The 17,044-nt window shown below is 41.6% G+C and overlaps 1 protein-coding gene across 10 annotated transcripts in view; it reads right to left on the bottom strand.

Moving 5' to 3' along the window:
* Positions 1-17,044, bottom strand: part of LOC147116456 (retrovirus-related Pol polyprotein from transposon 17.6) — a 614,807-nt gene that overhangs the window by 147,429 nt on the left and 450,334 nt on the right. The window contains exon 7 of one of the 10 annotated variants that reach the window (XM_085991402.1): positions 3,617-3,910. The exons of the other annotated variants lie outside the window; for them this stretch is intronic. Coding sequence (XP_085847528.1) covers positions 3,851-3,910 — 60 coding nt within the window. The 3' untranslated portion in view covers positions 3,617-3,850. Of the gene's footprint in view, positions 1-3,616; positions 3,911-17,044 lie in introns of those variants that run through there. 10 annotated transcript variants of the gene reach the window in all.

The following is a 17,044-nucleotide window of genomic DNA, read 5'->3' as shown; positions in this document are numbered from 1 at the left end:
CCTTTTTTGCATTAATATTCAGTGGGGCATCCCTAATATACCAAATCTCCAAATGTTTTCCAGTCAACTAAATTATTCCCCCCCCCCGCTTCCTGGTTTATTTGCCTCCTAAAAATGCTGACTGTTGCTGAGGCACAGTTTTGTGGGCATTAGCAGTTCTCCAGTATCTAGCCCAAATGGCCATTCTTCATATGTGAGTGTGGCAGGCAATTTCACTATGAAGGCCATCACATTCAAGCCTGATCCTGTTCTCAGCTGATGGCGACACATTCATACTTTCCAGTAGGGGTCACTGAAGAGCAACCAGAAGAGAGAATCGTGACTGATTGTTCCCCTTGCTAAGCTGGGGGCACTGAGGCTAAGTGCAGCATCCAAACTGCTGCTCAACCCGAGTCCAGCTTACTCAGTGCAAACCAGGAATCAAACCTTGGGCCCTCTGCACTGTATGGCTTAATACTACACTGGGCAATTCTTTGTCCCACTAGGATGCTGGCAGAGCCTGAACAAAATGATTTGAAATGTCTTTTCTGGTTTGTTCGTAATACCATTATTGACTGTTTCTAGGAGAATTGGATATACTCTCCCATGGTTTTGAAATACTGCTGGCAAGCTTGTAAAACAGTGGCCAGTTAGAAAGTTTGCTGTTTCAAGAACACTTTGCAGAGTTCTTTGATTGCACAGCTGTTTAAGCCAACTGAGCCTTGCAAACTGGGAAGGTCACAGGTTTGATCCTCTGTTTATGTTGAATGAGCTCATTTCAGCCAGAGTGGCGGTAGGCAGCAAGACAATTGGCTTCAGCACTTGTCACTAGAGTAGAGAACATTGGCCAGCCCTCCTTTTCTTTATCAATATCCATTGAAGTCTGTTGCAAGTGCCTGTGCCTGGACAGCAAATGAAAAGTGCGATGCCGCCATGGTGGAATAGCCCACCGACACTCACGACCCAGGCGCACACACGTAGAATGGCCAGTTGCAACTGTGGGTGCCTGTAGACCTGCACCCCAAAATTCTTGCATCTTCAGAAAGGAGGGGAGAAAACAGAAACAGAGATAGAAGATGTTGCTCCTATAGGTGCCTCATCAAAACTAAAAGCACCAAACAAGTTGTTATTTAAAAAGTTCATAATTTCTAGCTTTTAAAAAATACTCCAGGCACACAGGAGGTGCACAATGGCAGCAGTCATCCTTGCCTGAAGCCAAAACATACTAAGGAATCATGGGTGCACTCCCACATTTTTCATCCACTGATTTCACTGTGAATTTAGAGCATATCTGCAGAGAAACTTGAAATGCATGATATAAAAGTAATATATACCAGGCTTCATGGATCTATTGTAGGCCATACGCTCTTGAATTCCCTCCCTAAACCTCTCTGCCTTTCAACCTCTTTCTCCTCCTTTAAGACGCTCTTAAAAGTACCTCTTTGACCAAGCTTTTAATTACCCCTCTTAATAGCTTATTCTTTGGCTTGGTGTCAATTGTTTGTCTGATTCCACTTCTGTGAAGCACCCTAGGAAATATTCCTACATTAAGGGCCCTATATCAATGCAAGTTATTAATGTTGTTGGATTATTTTGGAAGGAATCGAACTGTGATTTTTATTTTCCAAGTGAGTTATGGCTTGCCTCACAATTGAAAATTCAAATCAAGTTGCACTGCTTTCCATAGTGTATTCTATCATTAACACATTAACAGTCTTGTAATTAATTTTAGTATTAATTTGTTTTATTTATTTTATATTTAGTTTTAATGAGGGTTGTTACAAGCACGCACAAGCGAGCACTTCAATTATTTCCGTGACCTTGCACTCACCTCTGTCGAAGGATAACTTGGCCCCTATCTTGAATACTCTCAAATTTACCATTTCAGTTCCAGATATTCCTTTTAATAAGTGACTCAGAAATAGTATGAATTTCTAGCCTTGTGATTTGAAATTAATAAGATAAAATTAGTATATATTCTCTGGACGGATGGAGAGAGTGGGGATTTTAGCATTGATCATGGAGTGCCAATATTCAACATTATGGAGTGAAGGACCACAGGTTCCATCACCACTCCGCTGAATGCTTGATCTCAGCTGCACTACACTGGAGGCAACCAGCTCATCTCTTTGTAGAGAAATGGGAAAATTGGAGGTTGAGTAGTCAGCATGTAGGTATTGTGGACTTTTTAGAGGTTGGCCAAAGAGTGGCATTGGTGAAAGCTCATAACAGGTCTCATGTCTACCTTCTTGGCTATAGCTGCTCTGCACCCTGCAAGACCCAAGCAACAGAAGACAGTAAATTAGTTTAAAAAAATTAGAGGGCAGTGTACTTATATATATTTTTCCAATTTGTTGTTACCCACTGCACAGAAAGGGGAGGAATGACACTCCTGAAGCAGGCTGTAGTGTAGTACTTTTGCTGTAATGCACCTAAAAACAGGCAAAAGTGTGGTTATGTAACATCTTCAGTAATTCGTCTGGCTGTCTCATTGAGAAATAATACCAATATGATAGCTGCCGAAGTCTTATACTAGTCAAACTACATCTATATAATGTATTTTAAGTGTGTGATTTCCTAGCAGCCAATTGTAGAATATCACTTGATATATTTCAGTGATTATGTTAAAATGGTAAATCTTGCAGGGATGCTACCAAGATATATCAACTGTATGGAGTGTATTGGCAATCATGTAGGACAGGTAACCAAAAGCTTGGTCAAAGAGGTAGCTTTTAAGGAGCAACTTAAAGGAGGAGAGCGAGGTCGAAAGGTGGGATGCACAAGAAGCCAGAATTTAAACTACTCAAACTTTGCTCTTGTGTTTTATGCTATCGTCTAAATTACTCATTGAGGTTACTGCTATCTAATTATTCCTGCTTTTCTCTGATTTAGTATATAATAATAAACAGAGAGGTTTAAATTTAATTTTCTTCTACGTATGCCAATTGGAAACTGATTGAGAGATGCCCAGGAAGCAGTCATGGATTGGTCTTTAAAATCTCCCTGGGGTTTTCCCTGCAAGATGGTAACAGTGCAGAATGCACTCAACCATCTATTTGCCTCGAGCCCTTGCACCACAGGAAATGAATAACTGCCTAAATTGCTCTGACATAATAACCTAGGGCTCTGCAAACACCTACACAGTGAAAAAACACTCCAGTTCTGACTTGTGCAGCAATTTCGCCACTCAAAATAAAACCATTTAGGGACTTTAAGTATATCCTTTCAAAACTGCTGTCATCACCCCCCCCCTCCCCACTCCTTAAAAAGCCTAAATTCACCCCCTCCATCATCGAAGCAATGTTCAGTATACAATCTACACCCTTGTGTCTCTTACCATTCTCTATTCAATCCCCTTCAGTTTGATTTCCATCATGGCCATAGGCCACCCTAATCAAAGTTACCAACAACATTTTGAATGACTGTGACCAGTGCATTGTCATTCTACATCATCACACCACTGTCTTCCATCACCTGTCCTCCATTAACCCTATCTCCCTGTGTTGGACATCATTACCCAAGCAAGAAAGTGAGCTGGTGACCTTTTTCTCACCTGCCGCTAATGATACTTTGTAAATAACTGCTAAAAGATGCACATGAACCAGCGCCCCCCCGCCCACTGCTTTTCCTTCTCTCCTTACGAGGTCACTACCTTGCTTCCCCTGAGCATTCCCCTCTTCCAGACAGAACAGCTTTAAGACATGGAGTTAATAGTTCTCAAAGTTATATTATGATAGTCTTACTGGTTCATGTGAAGAAAACATTAAGGTGAAAGGAAAGCAAAAATTCAATCTGATGTAAAACACCATATGATCAGACACATGAGCATCTTGACTTCCCTCCTGCAACAATCAGCTTAGCTGAGTTACTCTCAGAGGGAGGTTTTACTGGGTCGAGGCTTTATCCCACTGGTACTTACAGAGTTGAAGTCCTAGGAGCACATTGTGAAGGGATTAGTAGTTTTCCAAACACCATTGTGGAGACAGGCAGCAAGGAGGGAAACAGAAAAAAGAGAAAGGACAAGATGTAATTGATTTGGTTTAGTGGACAATGACTTGTGTATCATAGCAGGGTGAGCTAAGGGGGAAAACAAAAGACCGAGGCCACCAAGGAACAAAGTGCCTTTCCACAGGAGGGGGTAACTTATATTCATCTACCGCAATTTAAAATAAATCACAGGTAGACAAATTCAATCTTCCATTTGTACTACAATCATAGATTACCTGATTATTGATTTAACCTTTTATGCACTCACCATGAACAAAATATAGCTTTTGTCTTGTGTTTCATCTGATGCAGTCCCATCCTGCTTTCTGCCCCAGTCTGAAGATATTATGTGGTAATTTTACAGTGGAGTACATCATTTCGTAATTATACTAAATCATTCACAACCTTAACTGAAACTATCTAATTATAATAAAATTATTTTGTCTGGGGTTAACATGAACAATTTTTCAAAACTGTTCTATGTTAACTGGAAGAGACTTAAGAACACAGAAGGTTAACCTCATGTGCAACTTGAACCTGTAGTAATGCCCCACTAATGTAATCAGGAGGCCAGTGATATAATGTCTGGTTTCACAGGCTATAGCATGGAAGGCGAGAAAAATCATTATCTTAACAACCTTACAACAGATAACGATTCGCCAGTCCCCAAAAGAGAAGCAAGAAGGTTTCCCACAATCAGCTACTGAGTCTGCAATAGCTGAAAGTAATCATCTAAAATAATCTCTCTCGTTAAATATCATTCCTCATGACAACTCCCACTGTCACCACCATCATTTCCATCCGCGGCTGCTCTCCTGGCTTTCTCAGTATCAAACTATGGGTCACTTACAATCACAATTGCCAACGTGAACAAACTGAGTATCAAAAGGTAGCAATAATAGATTATATGAGCCCAGTTTTAGTTTCCGTTACACCCCATAAATGAGCGCAATTGGGCATAACAGAGCAGAAATATAGATGGAGATCAGTTGCATTCAATCTCCACACATAATATGTATCATGTGCATTTCCAGCACAGCAGAAAAAGCTTTCACCAGAAATAGGCGAGAGTTTCATTACAATATAATATGGCATAATTTACATATTGATGACATTTTCCCACCTTTACATAAGACTCGCGCTGCTTCTTAATTCTGCCCATATAAGGATGTCCATTCAGGGTTGCTGGGCTGTGCCTTTGCGTATGAAGTTGTTTAAAGGAACAGTCTGGAAGGAGTTTCATGTGTTTTTTTAATAGGTTTTGGAACTTTTATTTGGCCAAATCGGTGTCTGAGAAAAGAAACTGCAATGGGTGTCCCTATGAGAATCCCTCTATACTTCTATATTTACGCTATTTGGACAAAAAGGACGAGCAAATGCTGAGATGCCAATTAAGTCGGATTGCATCAAAGGTGGACTCAGCTCACCTGCAGTTTTATCTGGGCTTGTCCAAGGATTAGTATATGCAGGTTATGATTCAGCAGAGAGACATCTCAGTGTTGTGTTGCATGCTATAAGCTAAACTGCAGCCACACTCTAGGATAGGCATGGCCCTGCCAGTGGCTGTCAATGTCAGTTCAACCCTGAACCTTTATGTCTCTGGTTCATTCTAGTTTGCCACAGGAGACATTGGGAACATCAGTCAGTCTGCAGTGCACAAATATATCAAGCAGGTGACTGATGACGGTTTGCCAGGGCAAGCAACTTCATCAATTTTCCCATGGACAACCAGCAACAGCATGAGAGTACCGCAATTCTTTTTCAAATTGCAGAATTTCTCGATGTCCAGGGCACCATTGACTGTACTCGTGTAGCCTGAACATGTTCCTGCATACAATAACTGCACAGTTATGAACTCCTTCAACGTGTAGCTGGGTTTGTGACTGTCTGCACAGGATCATGCAGGTGAATACTTGCTTTCCAGGCAGCAGTCATGATTCCTTTCTTTTGAGTGATGTCACATTTTGAGCCTGAATAAGCAAATAGGCAAGACAAATCTCGAGGGTTAAGCAGTGCAGACAATTTCCTGGCCGAGAAAATAATGGTTAGTGGCACGGGTAAATGTAGAGCAGCAGAGTCATCATAACAAATGGAAGTGCAAGTAGGAATATTCCACGATGCATTTTACAACTGTGGACACATTATAATTATTGTTGGTGGTTATGTTGGAGGAGTCTGAAGGCATGCTAGAGCTAATTTATTGTACAAAAAAAATGAAATTAAAAACATTTGTTCTGCACAGAAATCAATGTCACAATTTGTAATCCGAATGATTATTTAAGTGCATGCAATCTTGCTTGAGTTGACGTAAAATACATACTTGGCTGCTCCAAACCTCAGTAAAATGGAGACCTGTATTTTGCTACTGCACTTAAAGCACAAATATTTTATTTGATCTGCTATGAAAGACCTCTACTGTTTTTATAGTAAGAAACATTAATCTATAAAATTCAAATGAACATAATCATTGAACGCAAGAAAACTGCCAAATGTTTTTTATGTTGCAACAGTTTATCTCTCTGAGGGTATATTCAATCACTCTTGAATGCATTGTGGATTGGAAAGGTGATTTACACTGGTTTTTCCAAACCAACGATGCTTCCTGGTTTAGAAATTACTTTGAAGCCTTTTGACATGATGATGTCATGATGTTACAACAATGTTTAGGGATGCCCCCAGCAGCACTGTGCATTTTTGAAACTGGATTACAGAAGATCATGGTTACACTGCATGGGATCTATAGTTCGAATGGGTGTTTCACTTTCCACGTTCAGTAGCCAGATTGCTGATCACAATCCTGGTTTACACACACAGCTTCAGCATGGCAGTGAAATGGAAACCACTTTGCTATTGGTCAGAATACACTCTTAGCTTCCCAGTAAAGCGATACAAAATACAAATTAAAACATTTACTGCACCATAGGAGAGCAATGCTTACAATGACACTTTACTCATATGATAATTTGACCTCCATTTGAATCTGCAGTTCTGAATTTTAATATGCAGAGATCTCAGATAGGCAGCATTGTTCTCGTATGATGAACTTCTGAATTGTAAGATGAACTCCAGTGCTTTTTCCTCAAAATTCTAACATTAAGAGGTGGAGTATGGAGATTATATACCTGTTCTGTATTTCTGATAATCAGGAACTTTGTATTTTGAATTTTTGGAAATCACAATACTCCTGTAATTTTATAACTAAAATAATAGAAATTTCAGCATTCAAGGTGGCTATTTGTCACAGCGTGCTAGTGCTAATTCCATGTTAGTGCTATCTTCTCTAATCTCTCTTCTTTACTCTTTCCTTATACTCTTCAATATTTTTGTTCTTCAGATGTTTTCTTAATTGCCTCTTAAATGTTGTGATTGACATGGCTTTGATAGCCATTTGTAGGAATGCATTCTGTATTCTAATAGCCCATTGTGTGAAAAAAAATTCCCCTCATCTCCCTCTTTATGCTTCTAGTAATAACCCCAAATTTATTTTCCCTTGCGATTGGCCACCTACCAGTGGAAATAATCTTTCACTATTTAGTCTCTTAATACCTTGCAAATTTTTGAATCATTCTATTAGATTCCTCCCCCAATATTATTTTGAATCTACCTCTCAGGTCAAGGGCATAAATATTGGTCCATACAATGCACTGTAAGATTAAATTTGGTCAAAGACTAAGAATATGTTCAGAATGTGCTCTCAACAGGCTAAAATGCTGAGGTCATAACATTTCCCAACATTTTGATCGCTATTTCTGCTAAAGTTATGAATTGTTGCAGAACCCAATCATTTTGTTTTGATAGGTTTATATAAAAAACTTGTGATGCATTTTGAATATTTTACTGTGCACAATAACACTTTGAGATAAATTTTCATCTTTGCTGCATTAATGGTAACCTGGCGGAGTGGCTCACCTGATCATCATAGAACCGCCTGAATTTTATTCCATCCCATATGGTGAAAAGGAAAATGTACTCTTTATCTTAAATTGAGGAGCCATTCATAATCTGCACTTTGGGCACTGAGTACTGATCACAAGACATTCAGCAAATCAATTTTTGCTTATGACTTAAAACATATACTACTGTATCCTTGAGGACAGTCATGACATTGGGTGATGATCTTGAAGTTCCAAGTGCTGAACTGGGGTCACGGCACAGATTTCAAAAGTCACAATGGTGTATTACATAACTGCAAATAATTACAACAGCCGCCTGTATTTAAATAATGACTTTAACATATGAATGTACAAAAATGACGGAAAGGAAAAGACCTACTGGTCCATCCAGCCTGTCCCACAACAGCAACAATGTGTATTTATATAGCGCCTTTAATGTAGTAAAACATTCCAAGGTGCTTCACAGGAGTATTATAAGACAAAAAATTTGACACCGAGCCACTTAAGAAGAAATTTGGGCAGGTGACCAAAAGCTTGGTCAAAGAGGTAGGTTTTAAGGAGCGTCTTAAAGGAGGAAAAAGAGGTAGAGAAGCGGAGAAGTTTAGGTAGGGAATTCCAGAACTTAGGGCCTAGGCAACAGAAGACATGGCCACCAGCGGTCGAGTGATTATAATCAGGGATGCTCAAGAGGGCAGAATTAGAGGACCGCAGATATCTCGGGGGGGGGGGGGGGGGTTGTGTGGCTGAAGGCGATTACAGAGACAGGGAGGGGCGAGGCCATGGAGGGATTTGAAAACAAGAATGAGAATTTTGAAATCGAGGCGTTGCTTAACCGGGAGCCAATGTCAGTCAGCGAACACAAGGGTGATGGGTGAATGGGACTTGGTGCGAATTAGGACACGGGCAGCCGAGTTTTGGATGTAGAGTAGAATGTGGGAGGCCAGCCAAGATTATGTTGGAATAGTCAAGTCTAGAAGTAACAAAGGCATGGATGAGGGTTTCAGCAGCGGATGAGCTGAGGCAGGGGCGGAGACGGGTGATGTTACGGAGGTGGAAATAGGCGGTCTTTGTTATGCCGCGGCTATGTGGGTCGGAAGCTCATTTCAAGGTCAAATATGACACCAAGATTAAGAACAGTGTGGTTCAGGCTCAGACAGATGTTAGAGAGAGGGATGGAGTCAGTGGCTAGGGAACGGAGTTTGTGGCAGGGACAGAAAACAATGGCTTCGGCCTTCCCAATATTTAATTGAAGAAAATTTCTGCTCATCGAGAACTGGATGTCGGACAAGCAGTCTGACAATTTAAAGACCATGGAGGGGTCGAGAGAAGTGGTAGTGAGGTAGAGCTGGGTGTCGTCAGCGTACATGTGGAAACTGACGCTGTGTTTTTGGATGATGTTGCCAAGGGGCAGCAAGTAGATGAGAAATAGGAGTGGGGCAAGGATAAATCTTTGGGGGACACCAGAGGTAACAATGCGGGAATGGGAAGAGAAGCCGTTGCAGGTGATTCTCTTGCTACGATTAGATAGATAAGAATGGAACCAGTCGAGTGCAGTCCCACCCAGCTGGATGACAGTGGAGAGGCATTGGAGAAGGATGGAGTGGTCAACCGTGTCAAAGGCTGCAGACAAGTCAAGAAGGATGAGAAGGGATAGTTTACCTTTGTCACAATCACAGAGGATATCATTTGTGACTTTGACGAGAGCCGTTTCGGCACTGTGGCAGGGGTGGAAACCTGATTGCAGGGATTCAAACATGGAGTTGCAGGAAAGATGGGCACGGATTTGGGAGGCGACAACATGTTCAAGGACTTTGGAAAGGAAAAGGAGGTTGGAGATGGGGCGGTAGTTTGCAAGGACGGAAGGGTCAAGGGTTGTTTTTTTTGAGGAGAGGGGTGATGACGGCATATTTGAGGGAGAGGGGGACAGTACCCGAGGAGAGAGAACCGTTAACAATGTCAGCTAATATGGGAGCCAGAAAAGGAAGTTGGGTGGTCAGCAGTTTAGTAGGAATAGGATCCAGGGAGCAGGAAGTGGGTCTCATGAGGGGAGATTGGAGAGAAACTGGAGAAAGATGCGAGTTCATGGTTAGGGCAGGGGGGAACCTTAGAGGAAGTTTGGCCTGGTGGGCTAGGGGAAGGAAGGGAAATGGCAGAGGCAGCTGAACAGATGGTCACAATCTTAGAGACAAACAAGTCCATGAGCTCCACAAACTTGTTGTCGGAGGTGAGGATGGAGGAGACACGGGAGAGGGGTTTAAGAAGACGGTCAGCAGTGGAGAATAGCAGCCGGGTTTATCTTTGCATTCCAGAATTCTGGAACAGTGAGCAATTTTGGCAGACAAGAGCAGGACCCGATAATGCTTTATGTGGTCCAGCCAGATCTGGCGGAGATTGGCTAAACCAGTTGTTTGCCATATCCGTTCAAGTCTGCATCCCTTGGACTTAAGGGAGCAAAGATGAGGGCCTTACCAGGGGGATCGGCCAGGGTGAGAGAGAGTAACTGTTTTAATAGGGACTAGGGCATCAAAGGTAGTGGTGAGGGTGTGGTTGAGCAGATCGGTAGCTTCAGAGACGTCGTGAATGGAGGGCCAAAGACTGGACAGTTGGGATTTTATAAGTGCAGTTGTAAGAGAGTTGGGAGAGGGTTTTTACCAGGGGTGAACACAGAAGGAAGTAGGGTTGGGGGGGGCGGAGGTGTGAAAGGGGGATGTGGGTGGAGAGCACAAGGTATGACACAGTGGGGAGTGTTTGTATCATGATGCACAAGGGAAAACACAGTTGTGATACCTTGTGCATCACGATACATACACTCCCCACCCACCCAGAGTGATGTAATCTCCTGGGAGAGACTAAAAAAGATAAAAACTCTGGCTCCTTATCTCAGGTGATCAAAACTAGTCCAGGTGATCGCATTGGCTGATTTACATTACAGGATACCTAGCTCTTATACGAGGTGATCTCCACCTCAGCCAGAAACAGGTCCAGCTCTCGCTTGAAGGAATACAGTGAATCAGTGTTCACCGCATGTGCCGGCAACCTGTTCCATGGGTCCACTATTCAATTAATGCTTGCACTGAAAAAAAAGAGTCATTCTAAAGGGCACTGTCTTCATGAAAAAGTGATGGGAAACTTTTGAGGCTAATGTTATGTGCAAATGACATGATGATGCATTTCAACTTGATTTGTCACTGAATCACATCCGTGTAATTTTGTTTTATTGAGTTAGGTGCCCCATTAAACAGACCACAACACGAACATCCAACACATTGTTAACTTCACAATTCATATGGATTTTTAGAAAAAGAAACTGTGGGACATTTAAATAGGTAAATGCTTCTTCTATAGTACTCCTCTCCTATAAGTACCATTGAGTTTTCTTCAATGTATTGTTTTGTCCTTTATTTCATGTTAAAAGTCCCTTTTTGATTTAGGTAGCTCTGGGTTTTGTTAAATGCTATTGCATTTTCCTTTCCTAAGTCCAGATACATTTTCTGGTCCCCATGCTCACTGACATTTGTAATTAGTTCCCTCTGCTCAGCATTGCCCCACTCAATTTCAAAAACTCTCTCATCATTGACCACCCCGCCACAAAAAAACTATCCTTTACCACTCTGTCCTTGCAAACTACTGCTCCACCTCCAACCTCCCATGCCTTTCCAAGCTCTATGAATATGTTGTCTCCTCTCATATCCATACCAATCTGTTCTACAACTCCCTATCTGAATCACTAATATCAAGTTTACACCCCTTCCATAGCACCAAAACTGTCTTAACCAACGTCATAAACAACATTTCTTGCGACCATGACTGTGGTGCACTATTAATTCTCATTCTCCTTAATCTCTTTGCAGCCTTTGATATAGCCACACCAGCCTCCTACAACACCTCTCCTCTGTTGTCCAGCTCATTGGGACTACCTATTATCAGATCATAGTCAGAGCGTCTCTTGCAATGGCTTCTGTTTGCACCCTCACACTGTCACACCTTGGGAGTCGCCTACTGATTTGCCCTTTGCTTCCTTATCTACATGCTTCCCCTTGGTGACATCACCTGTACACAAGGGGCAACTTCCACATTTATGCTGATGACACCCAGCTCCACCTCTCTACCTCGTCTCTCAACCTCTCCATTGCCTCTGTGCTGTCAGAAAGCTTGCCCAATGTCCATTCTTGGATGAGCTGCAATTTCCTCCAGCTAAGCATTGGGAAGACTAAAGCCATTGTTTTTAGGGCCCCTCTACAAACTCCTTACCCTCGCCACCGACTTCATCCCCCTTTCTGCCCACTGTCTCAGACAGATCACAATCTTCTCATCTGTTCGTCCCTGAAATGAACTTCCAATCCCATATCCTCTTCATTACAAAGACCATCTATTTCCACTAATGTAACATCACCCATCTCCATTCCTACCTCAGTTCACTGGCCGCTGAAACCCTCATCCATTCCTTTGACACATGCAGACTGGATTACCCCAGCGCTCTTGTGGCTTGCCTCCCAACCTCCAGTCCCATAAAATTCAGCTCATCCAAAATGCTGTTGTCCATAACCTATCCCACCCCAAATCCAGTTCACCCATCACCACTGACCTACATTGGCTCCCAAAGTCCTGAAGTCTCAAATTTAAAATTCTTACCCTTAATAATAACCTTGTCCCTTCCTAGCTCTGTAACCTTCGCCAGTGCTGCAATCCAACTCCAAAATCTCTGTTCCTCTGACTCTTGATCATCACAAATATTCTGCAAATTTCAGAAAAGCTGACAAACAGCTTCAAAAGTTGATAGCTTAAAAAATAATGTAGAACTGAATAATAGCCCAAATAAAGGCCTATGACCAAGGCCATAAACTCATGGTCATTGAATAAGTTAACTTCCTTTTTCTTTCATTGAATTTCAGAGTATTTATTTGTGTTTTTGGTTACACGCCAAAATTCTATTTGTTATTCTGTGTAAACTGAAACTGAACAGCCTCATGCATGATATATGAAGAGTAGATAGAAGCATAAAATTGCAAAGAGCTCTTAATAGATTAAGCGAATTGGGAAAAACTGTAGCAAATGGATTTCAATTTAGGCAAATGTGAGGCCAACCACTTTGGATCTAAAAAGGATAGAACAGGATACTTTCTAAATGGTGGAAAGCTAGAAACAGTGGAGGTCCAAAGAGACTTAGGGGTCCATGTACATAGACCATTAAAATGTCATGGACATGTACACAAAATAATCAAAAAGGCTAATGGAATGCTGGCCTTTATCTCTGGAGGACTAGAATACAAGGGGGTAGAAGTTATGCTGCAACTGTACAAAGCTCTGGTTAGACCACACCTGCAGTACTGTGAGCAGTTCTGGGCACCACACCTTAGGAAGGATGTATTGGCCTTGGAGGGAGTGCAGCGTAAATTTAGCAGAATGATACCTGGACTACAAAGGTTAAATTACGAGGAGAGATTACACAAACTAAGGTGGTATTCCCTGGAATTTAGAAGGTTAAGGGGGCAATTTGATTGAAGTTTTCAAGATAGTAAGGGAAACTGATAGGGTAGATAGAGAGAAACTATTTCTGCTGGTTGGGGAGTCGAGGATTAGGGGGCATAGTCTAAAAATTAGAGCCAGGCCTTTCAGGAGTGAAGTTAGGAAACACTTCTACACACAAAGATTGGTAGAAGTTTGGAACTCTCTTCCACAAATGACAATTGATGCTGGGTCAATTGTTAATTTAAAATCTAAGATTGATAGATTTTTGTTAACCAAAGGTATTAAGTGATATGTGGCAAAGGCAGGTATATGGAGTTAGGTCACAGATCAGCCATGATCTCATTGAACAGTGGAACAGGCTCGAGGGGCTAAATGGCCTACTCCTGTTCCTATGTTCCTAGTGGTTACAATGGAAGTGCAGTGAGACAGAACTTGTCATGACCTAAAATGCAACTGTATCCAATATTCCATCAGTTGTATTATAGGCAGGCTGGGGGCGGGGGGGGGGGGGGTGGTGGGCACAGATATAATAGCATGCACAAAAATGCAATGTGTTTCATTTCGAAATTTAGGAATGGGGAAGTGAGCTCACGGGGAAGTATGTATTTGCTGGGAGGGGTAAAACCCCACTCCCTCAGAAAATTTTCATATTTGACCTTTTTGGTGCATTTTCCAGAACTTTGAAGTGTACTGTAATTCAACATTTGAAGCCAAAAATAATTTATTCTGGAATCATTTTAGTAGTCAATCTCCCATGGTGCTGAACATGCGGAGTCACTAGCAGAAGCAGTTTTTAGGTTAAGTGGGTTTAGAGGGGATTATTGGAGGAGGAAGGGAAGGGAAGAGAGATGGAGGGAGCTGTAGGGAGGGGGTTGAGTGGAGAGCAGCAAGAGAGGAAGGAGAAGGGGGAAGGAGAGAAGGGTGAAGAGGAGATGCCTGGCACTTCAATCATACCAGGTTTTCTGGTTGCCTTGCACATGTTCTAGATTCTCCTCTGTGTACTCAGCAAACCTAGTTAGGTCTTCCCTTACTGTCAACACATATGCTATAACATTTCTGTCCTCGTCAGTGGTCCTCCCTCTCTGATTATTGTTGACAGACTGAGTGTTCGATATCTGTATAGCAATTCAAATAGTTCATAGGATACCTCCCTCTGGATGAACAATATATATGGTGGTGTTTTATCTCAGTCCTTCAGGTTCTGCTCAGCTTATGCTCGCAGCATATGAGTTAGTGAGCGGTTAAAACTGTGCATCAGCCATTAGTATTTGCTACTCTGTGCTTTTCCTTGATACGAGTGTGTGGTATGTTTCTTCTAAGTGCTATCTCTGTGGTGACAACGTGCTGGCTTTATGACATGCCTGGTGCCTATGGCCTGTGCCTCATTCCATTGGGTATGAAATGACCCTGAAACTACTGAAAGCACTTTGGCCCCTGCTCTGACTGGTTACTCCCGTCTGTTATCATGCCAATTCTTCAGTCCCCTGAGAGGGGTTGATTGGGTTCAGTGGATGTGGCATTATTACCCTGTGATATATGCCTCGTGCATGCCTGCTTCTGCCATGTTCTGGCCACTATGTGTCCCTTGAGGGTGTCCAGATATCTGTGTGAGAACAAACCATTGGCTAACACTTTAGGAGTGTAAGTTTAGCCATTAATGTTCTCTCAAGCTGTTCCCCTAGGCTCTGCAGGCCAGAATTGAGAGTCTTGTGTAATTTAGAACCCCATGTCTCACTACCATAGACACAGCATTCATTAGAGAAGCAGTGTCTGAGCTTTGGACCGCCGTCTTTGGAGGCTCCCCTGCAGATGGCCGGGGAGTTGCCACTCCCTTCATGGCAGATTGCAGGTTTCACAATTCATCTTGCATGCCTGCAGATTTTCTGACATACCAGGCTGGTAGCTCTGAAGCGCTTCTGGTCATTACTGAGCTCTCCCTCTATAGGCACCCTCCTTAAGGTAAGAAGCAGAGGAATGCCTGGCTCTGGCCCATCATTCATCATGTTGCTGATCCTCTGTAGCCACCTCTTCCTCATTTGAGCTGTATGCTTCACCACGTGCTCCCTCCTGACATTCTCTTTCTGATTCCCCCTTCCTCTCAGTCGGTCTCCAGCCATCAGCCTACTGCAAGACACCTTCCAGAATGTGATTAGAACTATTTGTTTGTTGACACAGACTGGTTGGGCCGAATGGCCTGTTTCTGTGTTGTAACTTCTATATATTCTATCTATTTCAATATCTCAATTACTTTCTACTTAACTTCACTGTAGGTCAGACTACCTTAAGGTTTAATATTCTATAATTTGCTATTCTGCTGGTATAATTTACCGAACATTTGTTAAATCGTTTTGGGAAACTGCTCTTGAATGTGGCTGGACTGTTCACGTGTCCTTTTGTGGTATGAAAGTATTTTGTGAAGTACAGTGTAAACACCACATTTGAACAGACAGCAATGCTTCCTAAACTATTTTGCATAATTATAAAAATTTTGTGAACCATTCCAAGTTGCATGTATTTGTTACAAATATTACATCAGAATATAAAATATTATTTCCATAGGACAATGTGGTAAAAACATTCAGATTAAAGTAATTTAAAGCAGAAGCCCTTCAATTTTAAATCCTGGCACTACAGAAAGAATGACTGATATTTGGAAAATATACAGTTATGATGTGTCAGATACATCATTAAAATGACACTGAAGTGAGAATATTCTGGAAGTGAACTATAGTCACTGCTCAGCCTGAAAATTATAAATCAGGTTTTGATGTGTGATAAATTCAAAATAATCAAAGTGCACACTGATACTCTTAGACTGCCCATGTCTCCATATGTATTGTGGACATTTGTAGATGAGCAAAGATCAAAAAAGAATAATTTTTCAGAATTTGCAAATCCATGGAAATCTATAAAATGTTATGGGTAAATTAGAATGCTCGGGGAATTGGAATGCATTTGTCAGTCTAAGCTTTTGACATATCTTAAGAACACTGGAACAAGAGTGGGCCATTCAGCCCATTGAATCTACTCCACCGTTTTATTAACCAAGACAACATTTTATCTTTATAATCCAGATTTCCTCTCTTTTATCCATATTTCTTAATACCACTACTGTATGCAAGTATGTGCCTCCCTTTAAACATCTCAACTGATTCTGCTTCTACCTCTCTGGGCAGTATATTCTACATTCTCACAAACCTTTGGGTGAAGATTTTTTTTTGATTCACTATTAACCAACTTAGTTTTAATTTTAAGATTATTCAGATTTATCTCTCAACTTATAAAGCCTTCTTCATTTACAGAGCATGAACATTTTGACCAGTAAAGCAGGCCTCATTACTCACGTGACCAAGTATTGAGGGTAGTCACACATGTCTGTCTCATGTCTGTGCTGAAGAATGCGTTACCCATGTTTACATGACTGTTTTTTGTATTTTTTGTTGGCTTTAATTGGGTTCTGAGGTCATATGTCAGTGGTTGTTAATTTGTGGGAGGATTTTTTTTCTGCAGAAATGTGGAATGATGCTGTTTGGGAGGCTTGTTTTGTATATGGAGATAGCTTCAGATGGTGGCATGGAATGTCGGTAGTTTATAATGATCTGTAACTGTCTCTTATTGTTATCCTAGTGATTTTGTGATGGAAATAAAGGCGCTGGTTGCAGTTTTTAACACAGTGTGTGATAAACTTTGCATCACAGTGGATAGGAACACTGTTT

This window comes from Somniosus microcephalus, chromosome 6, assembly GCF_052327205.1.
Source record: "Somniosus microcephalus isolate GS21.2 chromosome 6, FLI_Smic_1.0, whole genome shotgun sequence".
In the NCBI taxonomy this organism is placed as follows: domain Eukaryota; kingdom Metazoa; phylum Chordata; class Chondrichthyes; order Squaliformes; family Somniosidae; genus Somniosus; species Somniosus microcephalus.
The sequence above is the reverse complement of the archived record's forward strand: the minus strand, read 5'-3'. Positions and strand labels throughout refer to the sequence as shown.